At 48.6% G+C, this 15,436-nt stretch overlaps 1 protein-coding gene across 3 annotated transcripts in view; it reads left to right on the top strand.

Moving 5' to 3' along the window:
• Positions 1 to 11,025, top strand: part of SLC12A3 (solute carrier family 12 member 3) — a 43,762-nt gene extending 32,737 nt beyond the window's left edge. For 2 of the 3 annotated variants that reach the window (XM_035724948.1, XM_035724950.1), the window contains one exon: positions 2,026 to 2,453. In XM_035724948.1, coding sequence (XP_035580841.1) covers positions 2,026 to 2,167 — 142 coding nt within the window. In that variant the 3' untranslated portion in view covers positions 2,168 to 2,453. Of the gene's footprint in view, positions 1 to 2,025; positions 2,454 to 10,733 lie in introns of those variants that run through there. The other variant, XM_035724949.1, reaches the window with a different exon arrangement.
• The last annotated feature ends 4,411 nt before the right edge of the window (positions 11,026 to 15,436 follow it).

The raw sequence follows: 15,436 nt of genomic DNA, 5'->3' as shown, positions 1-15,436 counted from the left end.
AATGACGTAGGAGTTCCCGGAGAGCTTTGTCGACGATGTAACCAAAACTTCAGCACCACTGTGAAATCAGGAAAGTTTTGTTTTGATCTTTCCATTTCCCTTTCTCCTTGAGAGTCACTAGACACAAACATGTTCTAAGGCAACGCAAGCTTTATGAAATACCCCTGTTCCTGCGGCCTTTCCCCATCCCGGGGACCTTGCTTTTCTTTTCTTTTCTTTTTTAAATATTCTTATTTATTTTAGAAAGAGAGAGAGCAGGGGGAGGAGCAGGAGAGGGAGAAGCAAACTCCATGCTGAGCGTGGAGCCCTACACGGGGCTTGACCCCATGACCCTGAGATCATGACCTGAGCCGAAACCAAGAGTCAGATGCTCAACTGACTGTGCCACCCAGGCGTCTGGGGACCTTGCTTTCTTAAAGGAGGGTGGAGGTGGTCCCAAGGGAGGCTTCGAGGATAGAATTTTAAGCAAGGGACAGGTGTCCAGGGCCCCCTGTTGGCCTTCTCAGTGAGGGTCGCTGTGAGCAGAGGCATCTGGGGTAGGACAATCCCAGGACCTTGGTTGGAGTCCCAGCTCTGCCGCTCACCAGCTTGTCGCTTGCTGCTGCTAAATTGCAGTGTGACAATAGCTTCTTCCACGAGGAGGTGCTTGCCAGGTGCCGGGCACTGCAGGCGCCCTTTGTAGGCTCTGACCTCTTTAGAGCTCACTAACAGCCTCTGAGGGAGGTGTGTGTGTCCTCACCTCAAGGAAGAGAAAACAGAGGCTCAAGGCTGCAAGCCACCTGCCAAAGCCACGTGAGCCACGTGGCCGAGGAGGGACAATGCCGCTCCCACAGCTGCCCTGCGCCCAGAGTCCCGGCCCTGCGGCCAGGGTCGCTCAGCGTCTTCCTTTCTGCCTGGTGCCCTCAGCTGGAAAGAAAGCCAGCGCTGCAGGCCCTGCCCCGTTCCCCAGGGTTGTGTTCAAGTTCAGATGCAACAGTGGCCAGGGATGTCCTGTAGGAAAACGGACTGCAAAGGGCAGCCCCAACTTCACGTCCCGCCCGCCGGGCCTGGGACTTACTGCCTTGTCCTGGAGTCAAGAGCAGGTCAGCTGTGGTCATCCTGAAGCATTTTTGGAATCCCAAGATGGTGAGAAAGTCACCTCCTGAAACAGCCGTGATGATATTGGCTGAATGGTGGCCCAGGGCACCTCATTATCTGCATGACTTTGCCATGTGGACAAGGGGCCCTCCCAGGGCAAGGGTGGAGTACTGGTCCCAGGGCCTCGCATACATGGTGGAAGGCAGGACAGGGGTACTCAGCTGAAACGTGTGAGCAGATCACATCGTCGTGATTCAAGTGGCCCGAGGGGGAGAGACCCCTGCCACTGTATCAGACTGCGTTCTAGACGCAGGGAAAGGATAATGAGCAAGACAGACCTGGCCTGAACATACGGTCGACTGGGGGAGACAGACAACAAACAAATGAAAAGAGGGTCTGGAGAGTGGGAAGGGCTGTGAGGACAATGAAACAGGGTGCTATGATAAAGAGAGACAGCAAGCCTGCTCTGGAAGGGGGTGATCCGAGAAGGAGGTGCAGGTGAGCCAAGGCCTGGGTGATCTGAAGGAGCCAACCAGGTGGAAGGTGGGAGGCGCTGCCTTCTGGGTGGGGAGAACATCACATGCAAAGGCCCTGGGGCAGGAGCAAGCTTGCCATTTTTTTTTTCAGGAATGGAAGAAAGCCATTATGGCTGTAGGGTTGTAAGCGAGGCCGAGGGTAGAAGGAGGTGAGGTTGTGGATGTTGGTGGAGACCAGATCATGTGAGTCTTACAGGCCATGGCTCTGTTTACACCAGCTTTGTAGCTGAAGGTACATTTGGAGTTGTACTTTTAAGGAGAGCGGGAGGTCGTTCTTAAGGTGGCTAGGAAGAAGGAGCGCTGAAGGAGTCAGTAAACAGAGTTTCTGTTTCTCAGAAAGAGAATCACAGGCTGGGCTGTGTGGGGAAGGGCTCCTGCTAAGTGTTTATTTGCTGCTTCTTCCTGCTTGCAGTACCTTGCCTATAGGGAGAAAGGGGAAGTGCCCGAGCTCGCTGTACATGGCCTGGTTGGAGACACTGTCCCAGGACCTCCGACCTCCGGTCATCCTGATCCGAGGGAACCAGGAGAACGTGCTCACCTTTTACTGCCAGTAACTCCAGGCTGGGCCACGCCTGCCCACAGCTGAGGGCACCCAGGACATCCACCTGTCTGTGGGACCGACTCTCATGTCCTGTTGTACTTTAAGCATCTGATGATCCGACTGAAGAAGCTGGTAGATTTCCAAACTTTGGCTGAGCCCCACTCCCCTGGGACAGTCCTCTGGGCTTTGCTTTTATGGGCCAGAGAAGTAGCCGATGAAGTTGTGTGGAAACTTCTCTGGTGGATCCATTTTCCTTTTAAGTTTTCTTTTGATCTCGATTACAGTGAATTAAGATTTCAGTCTTTGATTTTTTTTTAAAAGATGTTATTTATTTATTTGAGAGAGAAAGAGCACAGGAGTGGGGGGGAAGGGCAGAGGGAGAGGGAGAAGCAGACTCCCTACTGAGCGGGGAGCCCAATGATGATGATGATGATGATGATGATGATGATGGGCTCGATCCCAGGACCCCAGGATTATGACCTGAGCTGAAGGCAGACGCTTAACCCACTGAGCCGCCCAGGCACCCCCAGTCTTTGATTTATATGCAAATTTGAGTCAGAGTGCTGAGTGTGAATGTGGCAGTTTCTAGGCCACCAGTCAGGGGGATGGGCGTCCTCCTGCAGCCCTTAGAAGGAGGAATCACAGGGCCCTTCGAGCTTCCATGATGTAAATTTCTTTAACCACTTCTCACTCTCTTCACTTTCAATAATGTGTCTTCAGCCTTCAGGTTGGTTCTTTGGTAGATCAGGGACTTTTAAACCGGTTTAGGCTGCAACCCACAGTAAGAAATATCTTTTATGTTGATACTTGAAACAAACACACACTGAAACTATAAATGAAACAATACTTACTCTTACCATGGGTGATGCACTCCAATATTTTCTATTATATTTCTTTTTCTCTTTTTAATGTGGGTTGCAATCCACGAATGGGTGGTGACCTGGGATTTGCAGAAAGGCCGTGTTGGGCATCACTGCCATTTCCCCAGCATATCCCACAGAGAAGGAAAGGGAACGAACCGAACACATGAGGAGGGGTACTGATGGTGGGCATCAGTCAAGAAAGAGCTTCAAAGGAGGGGCAAGATTCAGGGTGTCTCATGGAAGGGTGTTGACTTTCAGGTTTGGCTGAGGATGGAGGGTGGAGGTTTGGTTAGAGATTCGGGTTTGGTGGGTCAGGAATGGAGAAGCAGAGAAGAGGCATAAAGATGACCAGATTGGCAAAGGATCAGAAAGGTCCACACTCCACCCAAGTCAGGGAAAGAGAACAGGGGGGGAGGAAGCAGCAAGAGACGGAGGCAGAGGGGGCTGCGGTGGGGGGGGGGGTGTAAGATGGGGGTCGGAGATGAGAAGGAACATGGGGAAGATGAGCCTGGCCCAGGTAAGGGTGTTTTGATACCCCCAGAGTGTTTGCACCAACCGAGCTAGGACACAAGAGCAGAATGTGCATTAAGAGAAGTCCAGTGTCGGTGGGTAAGGCTCCCTGGAAAGGCATTTCAGCTCTAGACGCACCCCAGCAGCTTACAAGTAGGATGTTGGGGGGCTACGACTGGCCAGGCCTTCTTGCAATAGCCACTTTCTTCAGGGTGGACGAAGGAACGAGGCATCTTTGGGTCTGGTAGGCTCCCTCCAAGCCCATTGAAGTGTCCACATGGTCATGAAGGCAGAAATCTCTTTCTTAGTGTCAGGACCCAAAGGACTTCGGTGCCTCGCAGGTACCCTCGCTGCAGAGACCAAAGGCTCTGGGCTCCCAGGCTGTTAGGGGCCCAAAGTTGTTTCATCCATCTGGACTTACTTGCTGAGAGTGACCAGGTGCCTGGCTGAGCTTACCGGGGATGGCTTCTTGGCTCCTGACGGACGGGAGGGCGGTCCTGCCTCTGAGCCATTCCATAGACCTGGGATCAACCCGCAACTGCAGATAGGCAAAGCCTCGCTCAGGGATTGCCTACCTTTCTAGAGCCACATAGAAAACTATTCCCTGAACAAATAGTTCGCAAATAGATTGGGGAGACCCTGATCCAAGGTTAGAGAAGGCTCTGGCTTAGGGCATTAAAACAAACCAACAAACAAAAAGACTAATTTTTACTCTCTTGGAAACTGCATTTTGAACAATAACAGCTTTGGGTTTTGTTTTGTTTTTTAAAAGCCTTGAGTTAACAGTAAGGTCAAAAACAATGAAATGAATAAAAAATATGTCACTCAGTCAACAGATTTTGTTTGTTTTGGAACACACTGTTTCTCAACTCTGCTGAGTGTTTTGAAAAAATTAACTGTATTGTTTTCTCAACCCTGGATTGAACTTTTCCCTGAACTCCCACTGGTCCTTTAGGTCATAACGGCAGATCTCCATGTGAACATCCACAGGAACCGCTTACGTTCCCTTTGCCTCTCTTGCCTGTGTTTGCAGATGCACAGGGAACTCGTTTTCTTCTGTCTTGATAAAAGCCTCTGGGTATTCTCATTCTTGCCTCAACCTGAGAGGTGGAGGGGTTAAATGGAAAGAGTCACGGCCTGGCTACCAAGAGGCTTGGACTTGAGTCTCTATCTCCCCCAAAACTGGCTGTGCAACCTCAGATACCTCTTAACTCCTCTGAGCCTCTGTCTGTGACAGGAGAGAGCCGGACCAGAACAGGTGTCCCCAGCCAGCTGGCCTGCTGATGACTGTGGTTTGGCCCACACATGGTGGATCAAAGTCATGGGTGCTGGGGGTAGGTTGGAGAACACGTTCTTCAGCCACGCTCCACCCTCAGCCACTACTTCCTACTGCCCTGCCTTGGGATGGGCTGGGGTGGGGGGCCCTTGAAAGCCCTCCGATTCATTGTTTGGCCCATAGAGCAGCAGAATGGTAACAGATTTCAGTTCCCAGTGTATCTCTCTCTCTCTCTCTCTCTCTCTGCCTCTGAGTGATAAGATCCTCCACCTTCATGAGTTTCAGCAGTGGAAGGTGTTTCCCGTATAGTCTTTCCTTGCATTGTGCATGGAACGGGGCCCAGCAGCAGCCAGCAGCCATGCTGGCCACCCCCAGCAGGGGCACCTCACCCCTGTCCCCTGGGAGCCACTGTCCAGTCAGCTCTCAATTTTCTCCTCAGCATCTCAGCCTCCACAGTTCACATCCTCCTTCGGTTCCTGCCCAGACTTGTGGTGGCTTTGAAGTAGGCACTGCATGGCCCATTTTTCACCCAATAGGCTTGCTGAGTTCTACCCCCCAGGCAGAAAGCTGTGGGCCTCATGAGCACATGGAGAGTTCCCATTTGGACTGGATTCCCAGGCCAGAGCCTGGCCTTTCTTGTGTGGTGAGGGAGAGGTGAATTTTACAGGGATGAAGCTAGCTGGAATGTTCCAGAAGAACCACCTGGCTGGAAGGCCCCCAAGCGCATGCAAAGCAGCCAGGTTTCGCTTGTAGCTATGTTTAGCTCAGGAAGTCACAAAAAATGCTGCTAAATTCAAAAGTGTTCACAGAAGCAGGACCCAGGAAGGCCCAGCCACTGCTTCATTGGTAATTCTCCGTTTGAAGTGAGGGTTAATCTTATGATTGAAAACACAAGCATCATATAAGTGCCACTTCCTAAAATGGAACCAAAACAAATTCAGTTTCTAAAAATGCCATGTGGGTAGAGCCTTGTGAAGAACCACCTGGCTGAGAGGACAGACTGCAAAATGTCATACAGATGAAGGACCGTGTCAAGAGAGAACAAGTGTTTTTCGTCCCAGCTTATAAGAGAGTTACAGTTAAAAAGCTCTAAGGATGTGAAAGAGGGAGCAAACACGGGAGATCAAGGGAATTAGGCTAGTCTCTCTAGAGAAAATGGCATTTAGAATAGGTGTGAATGATTGGTAGGATTCTACAGACAGAAAGGAGGGCTGGGGTTGGGTCCTCCCAGGGAGCAGGAGTAGCTCGAGCAACGACCCGAATAAGGAGAGCCCTTGTTTGGAGAACAAGAAATAAGCCAGTTTTCCTGGAGTATGAGGGCTGTGGATGTGGAAAAATAAGATCAGGAAAGTAATAATGTAGAAGACCCCCACTCTGAGGCTGAGGAGCTCATAACTGACTCAGAGGCACTAGGGAGCCACTGAAGGTGAAGGGGCAGATCTGAAGCTTAGCTGGTCAAGAGATGGAGGAGGCTGGAAGAGAAAAGGCAGGGCACCCAGGGAGGAGGCTGTGCAGACTCCAAAGGCAAGTCAGCAAGGCCCAACGCTCTAGGAGTGGCCGAGGGCACAGAAAGGAGGGAGGAGTTGGAGGAAAGAATGTATAAATGGTACCTTCCAGAACTAGGAATTTCCTGGATGTATGTGTGGGTAGAAATAAGGCCCCAAAAGTTGAGCCTGGGCAGCTGTCAGATGGGGAAACCATGTACTATGGAGGGCAAGGTAACAGGCTTTCTGCTGGAAGGACAGAGAGTAAGTGGGTTTGGTTTTGGATACCTGATGGGTGAACACATCCCAGTGGGCAGAATTGTGGTCCTAGAGCTCAGAGAGCTCGGGTGTCCACTGTTAGCTGGGTGCTCTTTGAGAACAGAGACCATAAGTAAATTTGGGAGTCACACTCATGAACAAGAATATTGAAGCCAAAGTTTGAGTGAGATCACCAAGAGAGAAAGTACAGAGAGTGGAGAGGGTTGCAGGCTAGACCTTGGGATGGGCTATATTTAGGGGGCAGGAAGAAGCAGGGGCAGCCAGCAAAGCAGCCCAAGAACTAGCATTGATGGGGCAGGAGGAAAACCCAGGTAACCAAGCTCTCAGAAGACACCAGAGAAAGGGTCGAAGAAGCAGAGCGGACCCTCAGGGCAGCTGTCTGCAGAGGGGCTGAAGCTGCTAAGAATGCTGTTGAATTTGGGTACTGAACATCACCGGAGCTTTGCAGAGAATAATTTGGTAAAGTGGTGAGTCAGGGACCAGGTACTGAGGAATAATTTGTAGAGAGAAAAGGAAAGCAGCACACATGCATATAGATCTTACACGTGAAGTTCTCTCCCCAGCAATGGAGAGAAACATAAGGAAAATCAGGTGGGAAAAAATGAGTTGGAAACGTGAAGGAGAAGCAGATTCCAGGGAAGGTGTTCTGATTATTATTATCTTAGGGTGTGTATCAGCCAGTACAATGCTAGGCTATGCTGCAGTAACAAATTATCCTCTAAATGTTAGTGGCTCACATGGTAAAGTCTGATTTCTCTTTTACAAATATCTCTGTGCTGGTTAGGCAACTCTTCGGGGCCCCTCTTCTCCAGATCACCACCCAGTGATCAAAACTACTCCCATCTAGTGAGGACATCACCTCAGCCAGTAGCTCCCAACTCACTGAGCAAGGGGAAAGAGAGCTGGAATGTCGTGCACTGGCTTCCAAATGCTTCAGCCCAGAAGTGACGGGTTACTTCCACTGGAAGCCCATTAGCCAGATCAGTCCAATGGCTCCACCTAACTGCAAGAGTGCTGGAAAATTGGGGGGAACATCTGAATATTCATTGAGCAATAAATGTCTCTGTTACAGGGTGGGGTGAGTAATAGAGACCTGGGTGTATTTATAGGTCAGAGCAGAAAGATTTAGAATGCAAGGAAGAAATTAATGGACCAAGAGGTAGTAATGGGGAATCAACAAAATGCAGGGGGATAGTTTGCCCACCAGCTGGGAAGGCATAGCTGACGTCTGCCAGCCCAAGGGTGCGAAACTCTCAGGACACCTGCCCTTGTGACTCGCCCTGGCAGGGCTCCTGAGCACCAGGGCAGAAAGCGAACGTGCAGAAGGCAGGTGACACATTCCCCAGCAATGGGGCTAGGCAAGCAAAAAGAATGGAAGGCCAAGGCAGGAGAGAGTCAAGGAGAATGATAAAAGTACATGAGCTCCCAGATGGTTAGGCCAGAAGTGAACTGCAAGAGTTGAGAAGATTTTGAGGGGCTGGTAGCATGAGGACAGAAATGGTGCTCAGTGGGAGTGGGAGAGAGGGAGGCACAGAAGAACACGGTGTAGTTTGTGGTCTGTGGGTGTGCACTTCAAAGCGTGAGATTCTGCAGGAGGTAATCATTTTCGAGCAAAATCTAGAGTGTCCACCATTTGACCATGAGATCTATGAAGGTGGTAACTGGGGTGAACTTTTGGGTTATTGGATGGTAGTGAGATCTAGAAGTCTCAGGGGAGGGGCCGGGACAGCTGGAGGGTACTCAGGGCAATTGCTGTTTACCAACTGGCATGGGATATTTCAATATCTCAACTACTGAAAGAGGTGAATGAGCATATGTCAGCCCCGATGGCCACCATGTCTGACCCATCTTTGCACCCCAGCACCCGCACAGGGCTTGGTGTTAGAATGTATCCTTCAGTGACATCTAGTGCCTTCACATGGTTGTGTGGCCATCACCACCATCTAGCTCCAAAACATTTTCATCATCTTGAAAAGGAAATCCGAGCCCCCTAAGCAATCCCTCCTCACTAACCCGTGGCAACCACTCATCTGCTTTCTGTCTTTATAAATTTGACTCTTCTGGATATTCCATATAAATGGAATCATGTACTATGGGACTTTTGTGTCTGGCTTCTTTCACTTGGCATAATGTTTTCAAGACTCAGCCGTGTGGCAGCAGGTGTCAGGACTTCATGCCTTTTTGTAGCAAAATAATATTCCATTTTGTTTACCTATTCATCAGTTGATGGACATTTGAGTTATTGCTACCTTTTTGCTATCGTGAGTAGTGCTGCTATGAATATTCATGGGCAAGTTTTTGTTCAAACTCCTGTTTTCAGTTCTTTTGGATATATACTTAAGAGTGGAATTGCTGGGGCATATGGTAATTCTATGTTTACGTTGTCCAGGAAATGAACCCTGGATACATTTTTAAACCGCGTAAGGGCCGAGTTTAGAAGTGCACCCACCATGCAGTTAGCTATCAGGCCCATTGCTGGCCCCAGTCATCAATCTTGACTGGCCATCCCCTTGGTGTATGGCCTTGAACTCCCCTAGGAGTATTCAAGAGACAATTGGGGTTTTCAAAAACCAGCTCCGTTTCAATTTTCTTTAAATAAAAAAAGGTATGTAGGGGCGCCTGGGTGGCTCAGTCGTTAAGCGTCTGTCTTCAGCTCAGGTCATGATCCCAGTGACCTGGGATCAAGCCCTGCATCGGGCTCCCTGCTCAGCGGGAAGCCTGCTTCTCCCTCTCCCACAAGCCCCCTGCTTGTGTTCCCTCTCTCGCTGTGTCTCTCTCTGTCAAATAAATAAATAAATAATCTTAAAAAAAAAAAAAGGTATGTAACAAGCACTTTTAAGAGTTCAGCACGAGGGTCTTGAAATAACAGGAAGTGGGTGTCACACTCCTCAAAGTTTACAAACCACAGTCTGAGATACCTCTTTCCTTGATCAAGCAAAGACACTTCCCTATCACTGGCCACATCACAAGGGAGGATTTGCCTCAAGGGCTACTTCTGGTGAAGAAAGCAAGCTGCTTCCCGCTGGGCTTAGCATGGGCACAAGAGTTGCTGTGGGATGGATTTCATGAGTATGAAACAGGATGCCCATTTCCTGGGCCAAAGAAGATGGCATGTGTGTGGCCAAATTGGGACTTCAGAAATGACCATAAAAGGCAAGGTTTCTGGCTGGAGCTTGGGGGCATCTCTAAAGTCCCAATAAAATGAGAGTTCCAAGAACAAAGTATAGAGGTACAGCAGGGCCTAAACCCCAGATTGTTTAAAATAAACCACGTGCTCTGTCCGTGACCTTTTGCCTGTTCAGGATTTGCAAAGGCCCCTTCCAGACCTTCACAACCCAACTGTACAGTAAAACAGATCTTGACTCCTTCTTCCCTTTCCCCTTCTCAGAATTTAAAGATAAATTAGGTCTCGGCAGAGAAAGCACCACGAAAGTGCTACTATGATTAAGTTAAAAAATCTCCATAGTCCTTTCATTTCCACATTTCCAGGAATCTCATTGAAGAATCTGGATTTCCCTTTAGCTCACTGTATTTCTTTTTCTGATCTGCTTGAGTTTCTGTCTTTGACAGACACAAAATCCATATTGTATGATTTCATTTATATGGACTTCCAGAACAGGCACAACCGACTGGGAGTGGCAGAAAGCCCATCCATGATGCCTGGGGCCAGGACAGCGGGGGAGGGTGAGCGGGTTGACTGGGGAGGGGCACTAGGGAAAGTTTTGGAGTGACAGGAATGTTCTAGATCTTGACAGTGATGTGGGTTACACAGGCAAATACACCTGCCGAAACTCTTTGAATGGTACACCTGTGATCCGTGTATTTTACTGTATGTAAATTATACCTCAGTACAGTTAATTAAAAACTAATAATTGCAAAGAGTTACTAGCTCTGTGACCTTAAGCAAGTTCCTTATACTCTCCATGCTTCAGTTTCCCCAGCTGTACGATGGAAATAATGATAGCATCCTACTTCATAAGGTCGCTGTGAGGAGTAAATGAAGGCATCATGCAAGGTTCTCGAAACTGTGTGTGTGGCGTGTGGTAAGCACGCCACAGTGTTCACCATTAGCTCCACTCATGAGCCCACCTTCGTTCCCTCCCTGCTTTATTTCTGCAATGTTTTATTTTCCATTTTTCCCACATTTCCTTTCTTGGTCTGTTCTAGTGCTCATCCACATTTCCCCTTGAATGAACCAGTTGGTCTTCTGGCCCCAAGTCTCTCCCCCTCAAATGCAGCCTCCATGATGATATGGATCCACAGATTGTGATCATGTCTCTTCTACTGCTCGAAAACTTCCCGCTGCCCGCAAAAAAGGCCAGCTCTCAAGGGTGACCGTATAAAGTCTTTCCGGAGGTGGTCCCAAGAATTCTTTATAGTTTTACCTCTCGCTGAAGTTATCATTACTATTATTTTATTTTAAAAGATTTTATTTATTTATTTGACAGAGCATGCGCGCACACACAAGCAGTGGAGAGGGGCAGAAGGAAAGGGAGGAGCAGTCTCTTTGCTGAGCTGGGAGCCTGATTCAAGGCTTGATCCCAGGACCCCGAGATCATGACCTGAGCCGAAGGCAGACACTTAAACACCTGAGCCACCCAGGTGCCCCTCATCACTATTTTTTTTTTTTTAAATAAACCCTGTACTGGGGTGCCTGGCTGGCTTAGTCATTAAGCGTCTGCCTTCGGCTCAGGTCATGATCCCGGGGTCCTGGGATTGAGCCCCACATAGGGCTCCCTGCTCAGCAGGGAGCCTGCTTCTCCCTCTCCCTCTGCCTGCCGCTCCCCCTGCTTGTGCTCTCTGTCAAATAAATAAATAAATCTTAAAAAATAAAATAAACCCTGTACTTACTGTCAAACTTGACCAGTGGTTTCCAAACATGGCCGTTGAACCAGTACCAACTTGGGTGCATCAGGCCCCATTTGATAGGCCTAAAATGGGACCTAGACACCCATCCTGGGTTTTTTGTTTGTTCCTTTACATGTTTCGTTGAAGCATAATGTGCAAGCAGGGAAAGGCATAAATCCTAAGTGACCAGCTTGATCTGTTTTGACAAATGTCTGTACCTGTGTAACCCACACCCTGTCAAGCTAGGACATTATAACAGCGCAGAAGTTTTCTTCATGCCTAGTGGTGCGTTGGTAAAAGTTTAACAACTGATTCCCTGGGATAAGAAACGCTCTGCTTTGTAGTGTTTGCTGATCTCTGTGGTGTAAACATTCCCAGCATGGCCAATTTCAAGCCATCAATATGACGTCACTGAAAGAGTTGTCACTGAAGAGGCTCACAGTTGGTCTTGGGGCCATACCAGCTGACTTGGACACACCACTGCTATGTCCCTTCCAAGTCAGTCTCTGCTGGCCCCATTCCCAGGCAACCATGAATCTGTGTTCTGTCACCATAGATTAACTTTGCTTATCCTAGAGTTTCATATGAATGGAATCTTATAATATGTACTCTTTTTGTCTGTTTCTTTCACGCACTGTGGTTTTGAGATCCATTCATGCTGCTGCATGTATCAGTAGTTGTTCTTCTTTTTATTACTGAGTAGTATGCCACTGTATGGACGTTCTGTAGCTTGCTCACCCAGTCTCCTGGTGACGGACAACAGGCCGTTCCCAGTGTTTGGTGCTATTATGAATAAAGCTGCCATGAACATTCTTGTGCAAGTCTTTCATTTCTTTTGGGTAAACCCCTGTGATGGTAATGGCTAGGCTGTAGATAAATGTGTGTTTAACTCTATGAGAAACTGCCAGACCGGTTTCCAAAAGGGTTGTACCATTTTTATAGTCCTATCAGCCACATATGAGAGTTCCAGTTGCTCCATATCTTTGTCAATACTCAGTGTTGGTGTTGTAGGGATCTTTATTTATTTACTTATTTATTTGGAAGACAGGGAGGCGGTGTGAGAGGCAGAGAGAGAGAGAGAGAATCTCAAGCAGGCTCCATGCCCAGCATAGAGCCTGATGCGGGGCTCAGTCTCACAACCCTGAGATCACGATCTGAGCCAAAATCAAGAGTCTGACATTTAACCAACTAAGCCACCCAGGTGCCCAGGGACCTTTACTTTAAAAAAAGAGTTCCTTGGGTGATTTTGTTTCTTAGCCAGGTTCAGTTTGAACCTGGACTGGTTTCAGTTTGCTAAATACTAATGCCTAACATTTATTGAGCGCTTCCTGCCTGGATCTGTCCCAAGACCTTCAGCATGTTCTATCATGTAAACTTCACAACAACCCTATGAAATAGATACTATTATTCTTCCTATTTTGCAGAAGAGGAAAATGAGGTACAGAGAAGTAACTTGCTTAAGGTCATGTAGCTCTCAAGTGGCAAAAGCTAGGTTTGAAAACAGGCAGCCTGGCTCTGGGACCATGAGTTTAACCACTGAGTTAATACTTGCCCATTCAAATTCTGTACACAGTCATTCTATTGGGCCTAATCAGTAATTGCTGACATTATTGTTATTCAAATCCCACGCATACTTCAAAGTCCAGCTCAGATTCCACCTCTTCAATCAAGTTTTCTCTTGACTTCCCCTCTTCTCCTCCTGCCGCTATGAAATCCCTCAGTGTAATCATGAGTCCTTCAGAAATGTGGGAGACTTTTGGGTTGTCCTTTATTTCTGTATTTTTGTACTGTCTTATCACCCCCTATTATCTTTGTAAGGTTACTGAAAATAGGGTCACTCCATGTTTATCTTTCTATTCCTGGCATGTTTGTGGACTTGAATTTAATGTTTTTCTAAATATGCTATAGGCAGAACCACCAGGGTCCTTTAAGCGGAGCTCTCTTATTGGGAGATAAAAGGGAATCACAGAAATTAGATCGCCTTTTCCCTAAGGGAAAAAACACACCCCTTTACTTTCTTAGCGATGGAATTGGATGTGCTGTCTTAAGGGGTCCTGATGCTTGTCACTGCAGGCTAGAGGAGACCATGCCATGTGGCATACTTAATTCCCCAATAAAGTCATTATCTCCTGCCTGGCTGCCTCCTTTAAGGCTTCTGCTTATTTTATATGACCTGACCCCACCGGTCAGCTTCTAGCTAGTTCCAAGACTACCAGATCATAGTCATTTTCTTCCATCTTATGTATGAAAAGCAGGACCAGCTACATAATTTGTGAGGACCTAGTGAAAAATGAAAATGCAAAACTTCTTGTTCAGAATTTATTCAGAATTTCGGACAGTAACAGCAGAGCATTAAACCAAGACTGGAGTTGCGTGTGACTGCACGGGTCCCACACCTGTGAAGCCAGCTGTGATGAAAATAGACAAAACCATCCTCAGCAAACAAAAACCAATCACAGAAATCTGAGCATGGGGACAATTTATCTCTAAAGCCCTCCACCTCCCTTCTTAACAAAAAGACTGCTGAAAAAGAAGTCACCCTAGTTCTGTGTTACATTAAGGCTGACTGTTATGGATTGAATTGTGGAAAAGGATGTTCAAGTCCTGACCCCCAGTACCTATGAATGTTGACTGTATTTGGAAATGTGGTCTTTGCACATGATCAAACTAAGATGATGTCCGTAGGGTGGACCCTAATCCAATATGACTTGGTGTACTTATATAAAGGGTGGGGTGGGGTGGGGGTGCCCCGGTGGCTCAGTCGGTTGGGCATCCCATTCTTGATTTTGGCTCAGGTCATGATCTCAAAGTCATGGGATTGAGCCCCCTACCCTCCTCGGGTTCCACGCTGGGTGGGAGGAGTCGGCTTGAGATTCTCTCTCCCTCTCCTTCTGCACTCTTGTGCACTCTCTCTGTCTCGTAAGTAAAAATCTTTTTTTTTTTAAAGGGTGGGGGGGATTGGCACACAGAGACAGACATGCATGGAGGGAAAATTATGTGAAGGCATGCACACAGGGAGAACACTGTGTTATTGTGAAGGCAGAGATGGAATAATGCTGCTACACACCTCAGAACTCCAAAGATTGAGGCAAACTACCAGAAGCTAGGAGAGTGGCATTGAACAGGTTCTCTCTCAAAGCCCTCAGAAGGAACAAACCCTGCCCAACACCTTGATGTCAGACTTCCAGCCTCCAGAACTGTGAGACAATACATTTCTGTCCTTCGAGCCGCCCAGTTTGTAGTACCACACCCACTAACCAGACCAGGCTCCTCCCGTCAGCCCCCTGCCCTTGCCCTTGCCAAGCTCCTGACACCTGGATAAACAGATGTCCCAACAGGACTGGACTAAGGATGGGGCCCGCACAATGTCAGTTTTGTTTTTCAAGACCTTTTTTCCTACAGAGGGGAGGGAGGAAGGTTGTCTACATCAGAGACACCTTTTAGAAAACTCAGAACCTTCCCATCCTGGTCTCAGCCCCAATTTAAAGGAAGCATGTATTAGCATCCTATAAAGCGAGGCCCTTTCCGAGGGTCTCCCAGCCTAAGTTGGACTGTGTGGCCCGTTTGCCAGTCATAAAGGTGATGCTCCAAACTTGAGGGTGCAACGTTCACGTCTGAGGCCACCGATGAAGTGGCAACAGCAGGTGGGAAGCCTCAGTCCTTGGCTCCGTCCTTGGCCCCGGGAGGAATCCCGCCCTTTCTTCCGTGCCCTGCTAAGGCCTGCGGGGCCGCCCTTCCGGGTGAATTCGCAAATAGGAGCCCCCCGAGCTGTTCTTTGGGCTGGGGTCGGGGTAGGCATGGGGAGGCCTCCCCCGTGAGGCAGGCTGTGGGGCCTGACGTCCTGGGCAGCCCACCGGGAAGGGAAAGGGGAAGTGCGCCTTGACGCCTGGGGTCAAAAAGGGCGGGGAGAGCTGCTTTGTGAGGGCACAATTTGCAGAAGCCGCCAAGCCGGGGGTCTGCCGGCCTGACCCTCCTCGAGGCGCCTGGAACAACCCGACGTAGGGCGCACCGCAGTTCCATCA

Source organism: Zalophus californianus, chromosome 17 (genome assembly GCF_009762305.2).
Source record: "Zalophus californianus isolate mZalCal1 chromosome 17, mZalCal1.pri.v2, whole genome shotgun sequence".
Taxonomy (NCBI): domain Eukaryota; kingdom Metazoa; phylum Chordata; class Mammalia; order Carnivora; family Otariidae; genus Zalophus; species Zalophus californianus.
The sequence above is the reverse complement of the archived record's forward strand: the minus strand, read 5'-3'. Positions and strand labels throughout refer to the sequence as shown.